Consider the following 14,830-nt stretch of genomic DNA (forward strand, 5'->3'; position numbering starts at 1 on the left):
AAAAAAAAAAAAAAAAAAAAAAAAGAAAATTTAAAATTACATATGTGTCTCTGAACAGTTTACAGCTATGTTCAGGCAAAAAACAGAAAAAAAAATTACATATGTGGCTCACATACATGGCTCATATTATACTTTTAGTGGATCATCCTATGTTTTCCCTTTCCAAAGCCCACAGGAATAATGTCTGGAACCCAGAATAATCTTTGTAAATACTGGGTGAATGCATTATGTTGGGCTGCCTGAGTAGGGTCTAGAGACTAAGAACTGGCAAACTCCAATTTCTCCAAGCAAAGCATTTGGTCATTTAGTCAAAAATCGGAGTATCTGATAGGCCTTAGCAGTGGAAAAACAGTGGAAATGTGTGAAGCTGTCGATCAGCTTGAGGCGGCTGTTGGTTCCCAGCTGTATTTACACTCTGCTTCAAGAAATAAACACCATTTCAGTTGGGCCAACTCAAATATTTATTTCTTTGAAAACACCATTTCCAGAGTGCAAGCATTTGTTTTACAGTCTTTTTTAAGGAGGCAGATTCACATGATTGTTTAAATACTTCTGCTTACACAACGCAGAACTTTGGAACTGGACCAACTCATTGGCTTCTAGGGTGCAGCCTCCCATTTAGAAGCTGCTTCTGGCTGGGTGCGGTGGCTCATGCCTGTAACCCAGCACTTTGAGAGGCCGAGGTGGGCAGATCACGAGGTCAGAAGTTCAAGACCAGCCTGACCAACATGGTGAAACACTGTCTCTACTAAAAATACAAAATTAGCCGGGTGTGGTGGTGCAAGCCTGTAATTCCAGCTACTTGGAAGGCTGAGGCAGGAGAATCGCTTGAACCTAGGAGGCGGAGGTTGCAGTGAGCTGAGATCATGCCACTGTACTCTAGCCAGGGACAGGGCTAGACCCCTCAAAAAAAAAAAAAAAAGAAGCTGCTTCCTCAATATATTGATTGGGAAGTGAAGACAGCAAAGGGGTTAAAGGGCCTAATACACTGTACAATAGGCTTGTATTCCTTAAAATGGTTCTTAAAATAATTGCCTTGATCTCTGATTTTCTGCAACATGCAAGTTATTCCCTCCCTTCTACCACAAAATGATGCCTTGGCATAGAGTCATCAGCAATCCTGTCATGCCAGACCATTTAAGTGGTTTTGAAGCCACTTGTAAACAATTCTAATACTCCATTCCTGGGGCAGTAGAAAAAAAAAGTTAAATTCAAGAGGGTAGCCTTGAAAAAGAAAAAGAAAAAATACAACAATTTGCCTGAGAAAATGTTAAGAGTTTTTAGGCCAGGCACAGTGACTCATGCCTGTAATCCCAGCACTTTGGGAGGCTGAGGCAGGTGGATCACCTGAGGTCAGAAGTTTGAGGCCAGCTTGGCCAACACAGTGAAACCCCATCTCTACTTAAAAATACAAAAATTAACCAGGTGTGGTGGCAGGTGCCTGTAATCCCAGCTACTCAGGAGGCTAAGGCGGGAGAATCGCTTGAACCTGGGAGGCAGAGGTTGCAGTGAATGGAGATCACACCATTGCACTCCAGCCTGAGAAACAAGAGTAAAACTCCATCTCAAAAAAAAAAAAAAAAAAAAAAAAGAAGTTTTGATTTCTAAACATAGAATGACTTTTAAGAGAAAACACTGAATTATTTAGTAAGAAGCATCCATAAAAACATGCACTATGAAATGTTCTCATGGCCCAGATAAAATGGTTTATCCCAATTTTCTTCTAAAATGTGTTGAGGTACAGTTGGTGGTACGCTGAGCTGCACTGCAGCTTGTTGGGTTAGTGCTGATACAGATGGAATAAACACCTTGTCCAGACAGTGGGATTAATATGGAGGATGGTCAATGGTCCTTCCCAGTCGTAATATTTAGTTTTTCCAGGTTAAAAAGAATTATTCAAAAACTACAGAATAAACTACTTAAGATCAGCCACGGAAATCATTTCTGTCGCTTGGAGAAAAATTAGGAAAGAAAGGTAATATTTTTTGGTGGTACTTTAATGGTTTATAAGTAAAGGTATTTAGAGTTCTTATAATAATAATAAAAAAGTTTCTTTGAAAACAAAGAAGTGATGGCAAAGGAAAGATTCTATAGAACTTTTTTTTTTTTTGAGATGAAGTCTTACTGTGTTGCCCAGGCTGGAGTGCAGTGGCACAATCTCTGCTCACCGCGACCTCCGCTTCCTGGGTCCAAGCTATTCTCCTACCTCAGCCTCCTGAGTAACTAGGACCACAGGCATGTGCCACCATGCTTGGCTAATTTTTTATATTTTTAGTAGAGGTGGGGTTTCATGGTGTTAGCCAGGATGGTCTCAATCTCCTGACCTCATGATCCACCCGCCTCAGCCTCCCAAAGTGCTGAGATTACAGGCGTGAGCCACCGCATCCGGCCCCCAGGACTTTTTTTTTCACTCTCAACATGTGGCCCAGGATAAGAACTTTTTGCTTTGCTGTAAATGCATGTTATGTACCTAACAGCCACAATGAGAGGTGATATTCTTGATAAATCTTTTAGATTTTAAATCTCAGACATGTACATAGCAATCCTAAAATGCCTAAAGTGTTCTCCTTTTAAGATTCAAAAAACAAAAACAAGAAGCAGCTTAATATAGGATTTTCAAGAGCCAAGGGCACCCTCTCAGTGGATAATAAATCCCATCCTGGGTCCATGGTGGCTGCTAGTATAACTAAAGCACAATTGGGATGAAATCCTTTATTAAGAACATGTAGGCTGGGTGTGGTGGCTCATGCCTGAATCTCAGCTCTTAGGGAGGCCAAGGGAGCACTTAGGGAGGCCAGTTAGAGAGGATCACTTGAGCCCAGGAGTTCAGTACCAATCTGGGCAACATAGGGAGACCCCTTCTCTACAAAAAATGGAAAGGATTGGCCAGGCCTGGTGGCATGCACCTGTGTTCCCAGCTCCTCAGAGGGACTGAGGTGAGAGGTGGAAGGATCATTGGGCCTGGGAGGTGGAGGTTTCAATGAGCTGTGATTGCAATAAACACCCTGTCTCAAAAAGACAAAAACAGGTAATTTCAGTGCATTGTTTATATTACTTTTTTTCCTTCTTACCCTTATACTGATAAGGAACTTATTTATTACTTTAACACATTTATTACATTTGCCTGTTAAGAGGGTCATCTCAGCAACCAACATATAAAAGGAAACAACATTTAGTGATGTAAAGTCATGTTACTCATCTACCACTCCCGGAAAACAAGAGCATCTTACCTGCAGCAAAGGCATCAGCTGCAAACCCAATGCTTGTTCATACAGCAAGTTCAGTTCTGCACAACTGGAGAAGGAGAGTTTGGAGGTGTAGAGGTAATAATGCACGTGCCTAAATGTGGAACCATCTCTGTCGATAAATAGCCTCTGGCTTTCTGAAGAGGTCAAGGCTGAAGCCTCTTTCCACAGCAGGGAGTCTGGAAACTGAGAGAGTTTGCTTCTGGGAACTGAGAAATGCCAGCCCCCTACGTTAAAATGAAATAAGTCCTCTGCTGATTCATGAGACATGCCAGACTCCTCCTAAAAGGGGAACGAAAAAGAGATCTATGCAAGAAAAAGAAATAAAAAAGCATCCAGATTGATAAGGTAGAAATAAACTCTCTCTCTCTGCTGATGACATGATCTTATACATAAAAAATCCTAAGGAATTCACCAGAAAACTATTAGAAATGTGTCCAGGCCAGGAATGGTGGTTCACACCTATAATCCAAGCACTTTAGGAGCCTGAGGTGGGAAGATGGCTTGAGACCAGGAGTTCGAGGCTGCAGTGAGCTATGATTGTGCCACTGTCCTCTGGCCTGACAGAGCAAGACCCTGTTTCAAAAGAAAAGCAAAAACATCAAACAAATGAGCCCAAGAAGGTTGAAAGATGCAGAGCAACATTTAAAAATATTGTATTTTTATATTTTAGCAGTGAACAATCTGAAAGTGAAATTAAGAAAACAATTCAATTTTAACAAAAGAATGAAATAATGTACACTGAAAACTTCGAAACATTGTTGCAAATTTAAAAGACCTAAATAAATGAAAAAAATATCGATCCTCATGGACTGGAAGATTTAATATCATTAAGATGGCAATAGCAATAGTCTCCCAATCGATTTACAAATTCGACACAGTCTCTGTGAAAATCCTGACTTTTTGCAAAAATTGAAAAGCTGATGCTAAAATTCATACGAAAATACAAGGGACTCAGAATTGCTAAAACAGTCTTGAAAAAAGGAGAACAATGTTTAAGAAGTCATATTTCCCACTTTTTTTTTTAAAGGCAGACTGTCACATGCAGCGCCTCATTTGGATGTGTCTGAAATCTTGGAAGTTTGACTACTCTACATTCTCCTACAATGGGCCTTGAGAGCTTGTTTGGAGATTCTAGCTAGGAAGAGCAGCTACTCATATACCCTTGACTGAAGACTGGTCCTGCTTTATCAGGGTGGTTGTCCTCTGACTGAGCACGCAGCTTCAGGAGGGATGCATGTGGAGCAGTGTGGGAAGAAGTGGATACCTGCCTAGCCAGCCAGATCAGCCAGATCAACCCTGGCAATCAATGGAGTGACAGATGTCACAGCCAGATTGCCCTCACATCACCCATTTTTAAAACTTATTGCAAAGCTAGAACAATCAAGACAGTATGCTACTGGCATAAGGATAAATATAAAGATAAGTGGAATAGAATTGAGAGTACAGAATAAAACCCTTACATTTATGATCAATTGAATTTTGATAAGGGATCCAACATTATTCAATGGATAAAGAATAGTCCTTATAAAAAATGGTGCTGGGCTAACTGCCCATCCATATGTATAAAAGATAATAACAACAATAATAATAAAGTTGGACCCCATCTCACCCCATACACAAAAATTAGCTTCAAGAGAATCACAGACCTAAAACTATAAAATTGTTAGAAGAAACTAGAAAATCTTCCTGACCTTGGAGTAGGCAAAACTTTCTTAGATGTGACACTAAAAGCAAAAGTGACCAAAAAACTAGATAAATGGAACTTCATCAAAATTTAAAAACCTCTGCACTTTAGAGGGCATCATCAAGGTGAAAAGATAACCCACAGAATGGAACAAAATATTTGCAAATCATTTTTCTGATAAAGAACTTATTTCTAGAATATATAAAGAATTCTTAAACTCAATAAGAAAAAGACAAATAACAAAATTTAAAAATTGGCAAAGCATCTAAGTAGATATTTCTTCAAAGAATATATAGAAATGACCAATAGCACAAAAAAGGATGCTCGACATCCTTAGTCATCAGAGAAATGTAAATCAAAACCCACAATGAAATACTACTTCACACCCATTAGTATGGCTAGAATGAAAACAATAGATAGTAACAAGTGTCGACAAAGAAACTGGAACACCCATGCACTACTGGTGGAGATGTAAAATGGTGCAGGTGCTTTGAAAAACAGTTTGATGGGTCCTGAAAACGTTAAGCATGGAGTTATTCTATGAGCCAGCAATTCCACTCCTAGGTGTATACTTAAGAGAAATAAAGACATGTGTCCCCACTAAAATTTCTAGACGATTTCATAGAACATAATAGCCGAAGGTGGAAATAAACCTAAAGTTCATCAACTGACAGATGAGTAAACAAAATGTAGTATATCCATACTCTGGGATATTGTTTGTCAATAAGAAGGAATGGGATGAACATGGTAGTTCAAGTTTGTAATCCCAGCACTTTGGGAGGCTGAGGCAGGAGATTCGCTTGAGCCCAGGAGTTTGAGGCTGCAGTGAGCTATGATCATACCATTGCACTTCAGCCTGGGTAACAGAGTGAGGCATGTCTCTAAAAAAATAAAAAATAGGCTGGGAGTGGTGGCTCACACCTGTAATCCCTCGGGAGGCCGAGGTGGATAGATCATGAGGTCAGGAGTTCGAGACCAGCCTGGCCAACATAGTAAAACCCCGGCTCTACTAAAAATACAAAAATTAGCTGGGCATGGTGGCAGCACCTGTAGTCCCAGCTAGTCGGGAGGCTGAGGCAGGAGAATTGCTTGAACCCGGGAGGCGGAAGTTGCGGTGAGTGGAGAGTGTGCCATTTCACTCCAGTCTGGGCAACAAGAGCAAAACTCCATCTCAAACGAAAAATAAAAATAAACAATAAAAAGGAATGAAGTACTGACACATGATAACAACATGGATGAACCTTGAAACATTATGCCAAAGAAAAGCCAAACACAAAAAAATCACATATGATTCCGTCCATATGCAATGTGTGGACAAAGCAAATTTCTAGAGATAGAAAATAGATTAGTGGTTGCCTAGGGCTGGAGAGGCTATGGGGAGATGGGGTGCGACTACTAATGTGTATGGGATTTCTTTTGGAGATGGTGAAAATGTTCTAAAATTGATTGTGGTAAGAGTTACACAACTCTGAACATACTAAAACCTACTGAATTGTACACATTAAAATGTGTGAATTGTATGGTATGTGAATTATATCTCAATAAATCTGTAACAAAAATAGATGAGGTACTGTCCATTTCATGGAGCACATGCAGAACTATCTTGGGATCTTACTTGCAGAGACATTACATTATTGGGGGATGAATGCTATAGATAACTTTTCATATACACAAAGGCAGCAAAGATCATTAACCTTCCTTAGCTCATTGTTAAAAGTTTAAGGTCATCTGTTCATCTGCTGGACAAGACGTTGTTAGAAAAATAAAATTTAAGTTCATCTATTTATAAGTGAATTGTCTACTTTGCTTCAAGATGACCTAGTTTACTAATATAATGGAAAAGTAGAGAGCCATCAAACATATAAACTATCCATCTCAAATTTTAAAATATAAAGGACACTACCTTGTAAAAGCATTTTTTAAAGGATAGTAAATAGTCTATAAAGTTTTACCTAAGAACCATAAAACAATATCAAATTCTAATAAAAATTATGTATGCTGAAGTGATTAGACTCAATGTACTGATATCTGTAACTTATTTTGAAATAAATAAAAAAATAAGAGATTGATGAACAGATAGAAGGATTGCTAGATGGACATGTGATAAAACAAATATAAGCAAAATGTTGATTGTAGAATGTAGGTGGTGGATATGTGGTGCTCACTGTACAATTCTTTCAGTCTTTCTGAATGTTTATAAAATTGCATGAAGACTTTCATGGGGGAAAAGTGTGTTAAAGTAAAAGATGATTACTTAAGAGAGGAAAAGCTCCCTGTTCCAAAAAGAACCTGCATTTCCTATTCTAACAGCTAAGGAAGGAAAATAAATCCATGCAAGAAAGAATGGGATGGGGTCCATCTCTCCCACAGCAAGCCTAGTCTAAATATTCAGACATAAAGAGGGGCAATTACATATGCCACATTTGAGACTAGAAGACTTAAAGGAAGTATTAAGAGAAAGATGACAAATTGTGAAATGATTACATAACTGACAGAAGCAGAGCCAGAAAAGCCAATCTAATGAGCTTATCTAGGATTCTAAGTCCCAGCCCTTCTAAAAGTTCATGTTCAGGCTAAGGCTGAATGTGACAAACAAAGTGACTAAGGGTCCCACCTAGACTAGAAAGCATAAATATACAAGGAAGAACTCTTGATTCTGCTTTCTGTTCTTAAAGGTGGCTGAGAACTCAGTGGGGGTGCTCAGAGTGTGCAGATGTTGGATGCCAAAGAAAACCTACTTCTCGAAGGTGAGCCCCAGATCTGGTTCAGTTCTTCTTTTCTTGTTAAGGATAGGGTGTGACAAGAGGGTCCTGGCTCAAGAGTTCACACTCCCTTCTTACACACGTCCCATCCACAGGTGGGCTCTTAAGAGGTGACTACTGGAGTGAGGGTAAGGATTAGGGATGTGACTGTTCTTTCCCAAAGACTGCTCAGGGGTTGGTTAGTGCATAGCTATCCCAGCCTGGGGACAGTCCTCAGTCACAGGCAAGTTTAGGGGGACCTGTGGTGCTTACAAGACAAAAGGCCTCTTGCCAAACTTACTTCAGGAAACAGGGTAGTCCTAAAGCATTCATCCCCACCCTATTCCCAAAGAGCTTCTCTTTTTCCCACGCCACGTTGATCCCTCTCTCCCAAGTCAATTTCTTTTCTTTTCTTTTTTCCTTTTTTTTTTTTTGGCTCTGTCGCTCAGGTCGCCCAGGCTGGAGTACAGCGATGTGATCTCGGCTCACCGCAACCTCCACCTTCCGGGTTCAAGCAATTCTCCTGCCTCAGCCTCCCAAGTAGCTGGGACTACAGGCCGTGCCACCACGCTCAGCTAACTTCTGTATTTTTAGTAGAGACAGTTTCCCATGTTGGCCAGGCTGGTCTCGAATTGGGTGATCCGCCCACCTCAGCTTCCCAAAGTGCTGGGATTACAGGTGTGAGCCACTGAGCCCAGCCCGTCCAAGTCAATTTCTGGAGCTAGAACACCTCATGCTCTAAAGACAGGACCTGAACTCCTCAGAGCCAAGATTGCCAACCTTTCAGATCTGGAGCTCCCCATCATGCCTTAGAGAGCTGTCCTCACACTCCAATCCTTCAGATCTGGATCCCCCCCAACACACACCCTCGCCTTGCCCCAGAGTCAGCATCTCCCAGCGCTGAGATATGAAGACCTTCACCCGGTCAAACTGGCACCCCCCCCCCCCAGTTTTCAGACAGGGAGTCCCCCACATCCTCAGAGCCAGAACACTTCATCCCTCAAGACAGCGCGTTTTTCTAACTCCTCAGAGCCAGCCCCCCAAATCCTTCCCAGCTGAGGACCCCTCTCTCTCCCCCATGCCCCAGAGCAAGGTCTCGAACACGGTAGCCCTAATCATGGGCCACAACGGCGGCTCCCATTCGCCGCTTTGGTGCCTTTGGCGCCCCCGCCAGTCCGTACCATGGTCGCGGCTCCAGCTGCGGGCGGGCGGGCGCGTGACCCGGGTAATAACGGCTCCCGGGGTCGCGGCGGCGCGCGGGGGGGCGGGGCGGGGCCGTGGGCGGGGCCTGGCCCGCACCTGGCCGTCCCGCGGGCGGCGACAGGCGAGCGGCGGCCGGGTATGGCGGAACAGTGGGAGCTGGACGAGGAAGGCATCCGCCGCCTGGGGGCGCTGACCTTGGAGCAACCGGGTAGGGTCTGGCCGGGAGGGTCTGGACCGGGAACGTAGGGTCAGAAGCTGTGGGAAGAAAACTGAAGAGGAAGCAGGGGAACCTGAAATAGAGGCGAGCGAACCACAGAGGAGCAGTACCTGAGGCTGAGGAGGGGTAACTTGAGGCAGAAGGTTACAGGGAGGTGGAGGTGGAGGAACTGAAGTAACGGGGGAGTCTGGGGCAGAGCCCGAGGAATTGAGAGAGAAGAAGGGAGTGAGAAGTAGAGTAGGAGAAACAAAGTGAACAGGGAGATCCTGCGGCAGGTGACAGAACTGCCGAGCGCGGTGGCTCACGCCTGTAATTCCAGCACCTTGGGAGGCCTAGACGGGTGGGTCACCTGAGGTCAGGAATTTGAGACCAGCCTGGCCAACATGGTGAAACCCCCGTCTCTACTAAAAATACAAAAATTAGCCGGGCGTGGTGGCACGTGTCTGTAATCCTAGCTACTCTGGAGGCTGAGTCAGGAAAATCGCTTGAACACTGGAGGCGGAGGTTGCAGTGAGCCGAGATTGCGCTACTGCACTCCAGCCTGGGCTACACAGCGAGACTCTCTCTCAAAACGTAAAATAAAATAAGCCTATTAGACATCCAAGTGTAAGGTACTAAGTAGGCAGTTGGATATATGGGTCTGGATCTCAGAGGAGAGGTCAGGGTTAGAGATGTAAGTTTTGGAGACATTAGCAATAGATGGCATTTAAAGCCACAGGAGTGAATGAACTCAGCTAGAGAATGTCGATGGAGAAGAGAAAGAAAGCTTAAGACTCAATTTTGGAATAGTTCTATGTTTAGAGGTTGAATGGAGGAAGAATGTGGTATCTTAGAATTTAAGAAGGGGTAGCGTATGGAGAGAGCAATGGTCAACTCTGCCAAATGCTATTCACAGGCTGAGCAAGTTAAATGCAGAGTGCCTGTTAGATTTAGCAACATGGAATTCACTGGTGACTTTGACAGGGGGAGTTTTGGGAGAGTGGGGAAGAGTGAAACCAGATTGGAGTGGTATGAAAAAAATATGAAGGGAGGAGACAGTGAAAGTAAGAACTTTTGCTGAAATGTTTGGCTGTAAAGGAGACTACAGAAATGGATGGTAGCTGAAGCAAGCATATGTTGTGCAGTCAAGAGTTATACCAGAACAGGATATACTAGAGCATGTTGGCAGTCTAGTGATTAATTATTTGGTAGAGAGGGGAAATATATATAATTATTTGCTCATTTTGACTATTAAAATAATGCAATTTATTCTATGGGTAATATAATAATTGTACAGTGAGAAGTAAGTTTTGACTCCGCCGTCCCTGTCTCATAGGCCTAGTTCTGCTTCCCAAAGGCAACTGCTGTTATCAGTATCTTGGATAGCTTTCCAGAAATATTCTCTACATATATACGCATATATCACTTATTTTACAATTTTATATTGTGGCAATTTTCAAATATATACAAGAGTAGAGATAACAGAATAATGAACTCCATTACCCTACCTCAACATTTATCATAAATTCATGGCCAAGCTTATTTCATGTATACTTCACCTATCCTCCACCCAACCCCAACCCCCTATAACTATTTTGAAGCAAATCCCAAGTATATGATTTCCTCTATTAATATTTCAGTGTGTATTTTATTTATTTATTATTTTTCAGATAGAGTTTTGCTCTGTCACCCAGGCTGGAGTGCAGTGGCACGATCTCAGCTTACTGCAACCTCTGCCTCCCCATTTCAAGTGATTATCCTGCCTCAGCCTCCCAAGTAGTTGGGACTACAGGTGCCTACCACTATGCGCAGCTAATTTTGTATTTTTAGTAGAGACGGGATTTTGCCATGTTGGTCCGGCTGGTCCCGAACTCCTGACCTCAAGTGATCCACCCGACTCAGCCTCCCTAAAAGCTTGGATTACAGGCGCAAGCCACAGCACCTGGCCAGTATGTATTTTTAAAAGATAAGAACACTTTTTAAAAAATCACATATGCAACCTAAAAAATTTAATAGTAATTTCTTTTTTTTGTTGTTTTGTTTTGTTTTTGAGAAGGAGTCTGCCTCTGTTGCCCAGGTTGGAATGCAGTGGCATGATATTGGCTCACTGCAGGCTCTGCCTCTCGGGTTCAAGCAATTCTCCTCCCTCAGCTTCCCGAGTAGCTGGGATTTAAGGTGTGTGCCACCATACCAGGCTAATTTTTTTTGTATTTTTAGTAGAGACGGGGTTTCACCATGTTAGCCAGGCTGGTTTTGAACCCCTGACCTCAAGTGATCCACCCAACTCAGCCTCCCAAAGTGAACAGTAATTTCTTGATATCACGAACTATCCAACTAGTGTTCTTATTTCTCCAATTGTCCTATAATTTTTTAAAATTAGAATCCATACATGGTCCATATATTGCAATTGGTTGATATATGTCTTAAGTCTTATTTGATCTGTAGGCTCTCCCTTTTTTCCCCTCGCATTTTCAATTGTTTTTGAAGAAAGAGTTTACTATAACCTGAATTTTGCTCATTGCATTCCTAACATGTCTAACATTTTCCCATGTTCCCTGTACTTCCTATGAATTGGTAGTTAGATGAGGCTTCATCAGATTTGGGTTGGATTTTTTTTTTTGTTTGCAAGATGATTTCATAGATAATGGTGTATGTTTATATTAGGAAGTATATAGTGCCTAGTGTTCTTTTTGTGATATCAGCCACTGAATATGATTATCTGAGTTAACTCATTAGGGATTGCAAAATGGTAATTGTCTATTTCTTTAATTCTTCTTCATTAGCTGTAATACTTCTATAAAGAGAAATTTCCTCACATCAACTGTTTGCTTATCCTGAGGTACAGTTTGTGTAGAAAAGGCAGCATAAAACTTGATGTTTTTCACCTGATGTTCCAGCTTTCAGAATAATGAGTTATTTTCTTAGCATTCTCTAAAGGTGACGAGTGAGGACTGTTTTGCTTTCTCACTACCATTATAAACTCATCGATTTAAATATATGTCTTAGAGCTGGGCAAGTGGCTCACACCTGCAATCCCAGTCACTTTGGGAGGCCGACACGGGCGGATTACCTGAGATCAAGAGTTCAAGACAAGCCTGGCCAACATGACGAAACCTCATCTCTACTAAAAATACAAAAAAAATAAAAAATTAGCCAGCCATGGTGATGGGCGCCAGTAATCCCAGCTACTCAGGAGGCTGAGGCAGGAGAATCACTTAAGCCAAGGAAGCAGAGGTTACAGTGAGCTGAGATCGCACCACTGCACTCCATGCTGGATGAAAGAGTGAGACTCAGTCTCACAAAACAAATAAGTAAATAATAAATAAATATATATATATATGTGTGTGTATACACACACACACACACACACACACACACACATATATATATGTCTTAGTCTCTTTTCTGTTGTCATAACAGAATGCCTGGGTAATTTATAAAGAACAGAAGTTGATTTGGCTCATGGTTCTGGAGGCTAGGAAGTCCAAGAGCATGGTACCAGCATCCTGGTGAGGGTCATTCATGGTGGAAGGGCAGAAGGTGCATGCATGAGATGAGAGGGAGAGAGAGGGAGAGGGAGAGAGAGAGGGAGAGGGACAGGGAGAGGGAGAGGGAGAGACGGAGAGGAAGAGAGGGAGAGGGAGAGGGAGAAGGAGAGGGAGAGGGAGAGGGAGGGGGAGGGGGGGGGGGGGAGAGAGAGAGAGAGAAAGAGAAAGAGAGAGAGGGAGAAGACTGAATTGATTCCTTTATTAGGATAACTAACTCCCATAACTAACTCCACAATAACAGCATGAAGCCCCTACAACCTGATCACCTCTTAAGGCCCCACCTCCCAATACTGTTACATTGGCAATTACATTTCAACATGAAGGCTGGGCATGGTGGCTTACACACTTTGGGAGGCCAGGGAGGAGGATGAGGCCAGGAATTTGAGACCAGCCTGGGCAACATAGCAAGACCCTGTCTCTACAGAAAATGTAAAAATTAACTGGGTGTGGTGGTGTGTACCTGTAGTCCCATCTACTCAGGAGGCTGAAATAGAAGGATCCCCTGAGCCCAGGAGTTTGAGGCTGCAGTGCAGTATGATAGTGCCACTGCACTCCAGGCTGAGTGACAAAGTAAGACCCTGTCTCTGAATAAATTAATATACTTCATCATGAGTTTTGGACGGAACATTCAAACCATAGCAATATATTTCAATGTGTGTTTTAATCCATTATAGTTATTATCATAATAGATGTTCAATTTATCCTAAATTTAGTTAATAGGCGATCTTTCAAGTTGACTCCTGAGGTCTTTTTTAAAAAAGTTTTATTTATTAGAAACATTCATTGTCATTATAAACAAGCTTTGTTAAAGGTTGTTAATTCAATTTCCAAATGAGCTGTAAATGGTTTTCATTAGAGAGACTACTTGATTTGCTGTTTTCAAAGAGAAAATTTTTGCCCATTGGGGTTATGTAACGCATGTATTAAAATTGGAAGATCATTATTTTGTTCTTGACATTTATGCTATGCAGTGTTTGATTTGTTCTCTGATTTATTTGTCTTCACTCTTTATAAACACAGAAACCAAATCCATGACCTCTTAAGACATGCATTCATGTGAATCATTAAAGAATGTTTGTCTTTGTGGCAGTTTATCATTTTAATGATAATTCAGGCTCCTTCTGAAAATGTCTGCTCTTCAAAACAGACCGCAGTGAAAGGCATGAGAAATGCTGTGAGTCATTGATGGAACCATAATTGTCCTTAGCTTTTGTCACATTGTAACAGACTCACAAGGTGTTAGATCATTACATACCACAGAATTACCAATACACTGCCTTCAAAGTCAGGAAAATTTTATTTATTTTATTTTGCTTTTTTTTCTTAAACAGGGTCTTATTCTGTTGCCCAAGCTGGAGCGCAGTGGCATGATCATGGCTGACTGCAGCCCCAATCTCCTGGGCTCAAGCAATCCTCCTGACTCTGCCTACTGAGTAGCTGGGACTACAGGTTCATACCACCATGCCCAGCTAATTTTTTCTTTTTCTTTTTTTTGTAGAGATAGGTGCATTTTAAAAAGATATAATTCACATACTATAAAGATCAACATTTTATTTTATTTTATTTTAATTTTTTTGAGTCAAGAGTCTTGCCCTGTTGCCCAGGCTGGAGTGCAGTGGCCCGACCTCAGCTCACTGCAACCCCTGCCTCCCGGGTTCAAGCAATTCTCCTGCCTCAGCCTCCCGAGTAGCTGGTATCACAGGCATGCTCCACCATGCCTGGCTAATTTTTGGTAGAGACATGGTTTTACCGTGTTGACCAGGCTGGTCTTGAACTCCTGACTTCAAGTAATCCACCTGCCTCGGCCTCCAAAATGCTGGGATTACAGACGTGAGCCACTGAACTCAGCCATGATTCATTCTTAAGGTGCCAGTAGTTTTTGCTCTTATACCATAAATGTAAATGTTAATACTGTAGGCCGGGCGCGGTGGCTCAAGCCTGTAATCCCAGCACTGTGGGAGGCCGAGGCGGGTGGATCACGAGGTCAGGAGATCGAGACCATCCTGGTCAGCATGGTGAAACCCCGTCTCTACTAAAAATACAAAAAATTAGCTGGGCATGGTGGCACGTGCCTGTAATCCCAGCTACTCAGGAGGCTGAGGCAGGAGAATTGCCTGAACCCAGGAGGCGGAGGTTGCGGTGAGCCGAGATCGCGCCATTGCACTCCAGCCTGGGTAACAAGAGCGAAACTCCATCTCAAAAAAAAAAAA

At 42.3% G+C, this 14,830-nt stretch overlaps 2 protein-coding genes across 6 annotated transcripts in view; one reads left to right on the forward strand and one right to left on the reverse strand.

Annotated features, from left to right (window-relative positions):
- Positions 1–8,857, reverse strand: part of KCTD19 (potassium channel tetramerization domain containing 19) — a 30,338-nt gene extending 21,481 nt beyond the window's left edge. Inside the window, exons 1-2 of the mRNA XM_032284798.1 lie at positions 8,819–8,857; positions 3,231–3,527 (exon numbers count right to left, since the gene is read on the reverse strand). Of these exons, the coding sequence (XP_032140689.1) occupies positions 3,231–3,527; positions 8,819–8,857 (336 nt within the window). The remainder of the gene's footprint in view (positions 1–3,230; positions 3,528–8,818) is intronic.
- A 106-nt stretch (positions 8,858–8,963) lies between these two features.
- The window catches only part of LRRC36 (leucine rich repeat containing 36), a 57,302-nt gene continuing 51,435 nt past the window's right edge, over positions 8,964–14,830 (forward strand). For all 5 annotated transcript variants that reach the window (XM_032284235.1, XM_032284238.1, XM_032284239.1 and 2 more), the window contains exon 1: positions 8,964–9,084. In XM_032284235.1, the coding sequence (XP_032140126.1) occupies positions 9,015–9,084 (70 nt within the window). In that variant the 5' untranslated portion in view covers positions 8,964–9,014. The remainder of the gene's footprint in view (positions 9,085–14,830) is intronic.

This window comes from Sapajus apella, unplaced genomic scaffold (genome assembly GCF_009761245.1).
Source record: "Sapajus apella isolate SASKATOON/1434 unplaced genomic scaffold, GSC_monkey_1.0 scaffold15, whole genome shotgun sequence".
NCBI lineage: Eukaryota > Metazoa > Chordata > Mammalia > Primates > Cebidae > Sapajus > Sapajus apella.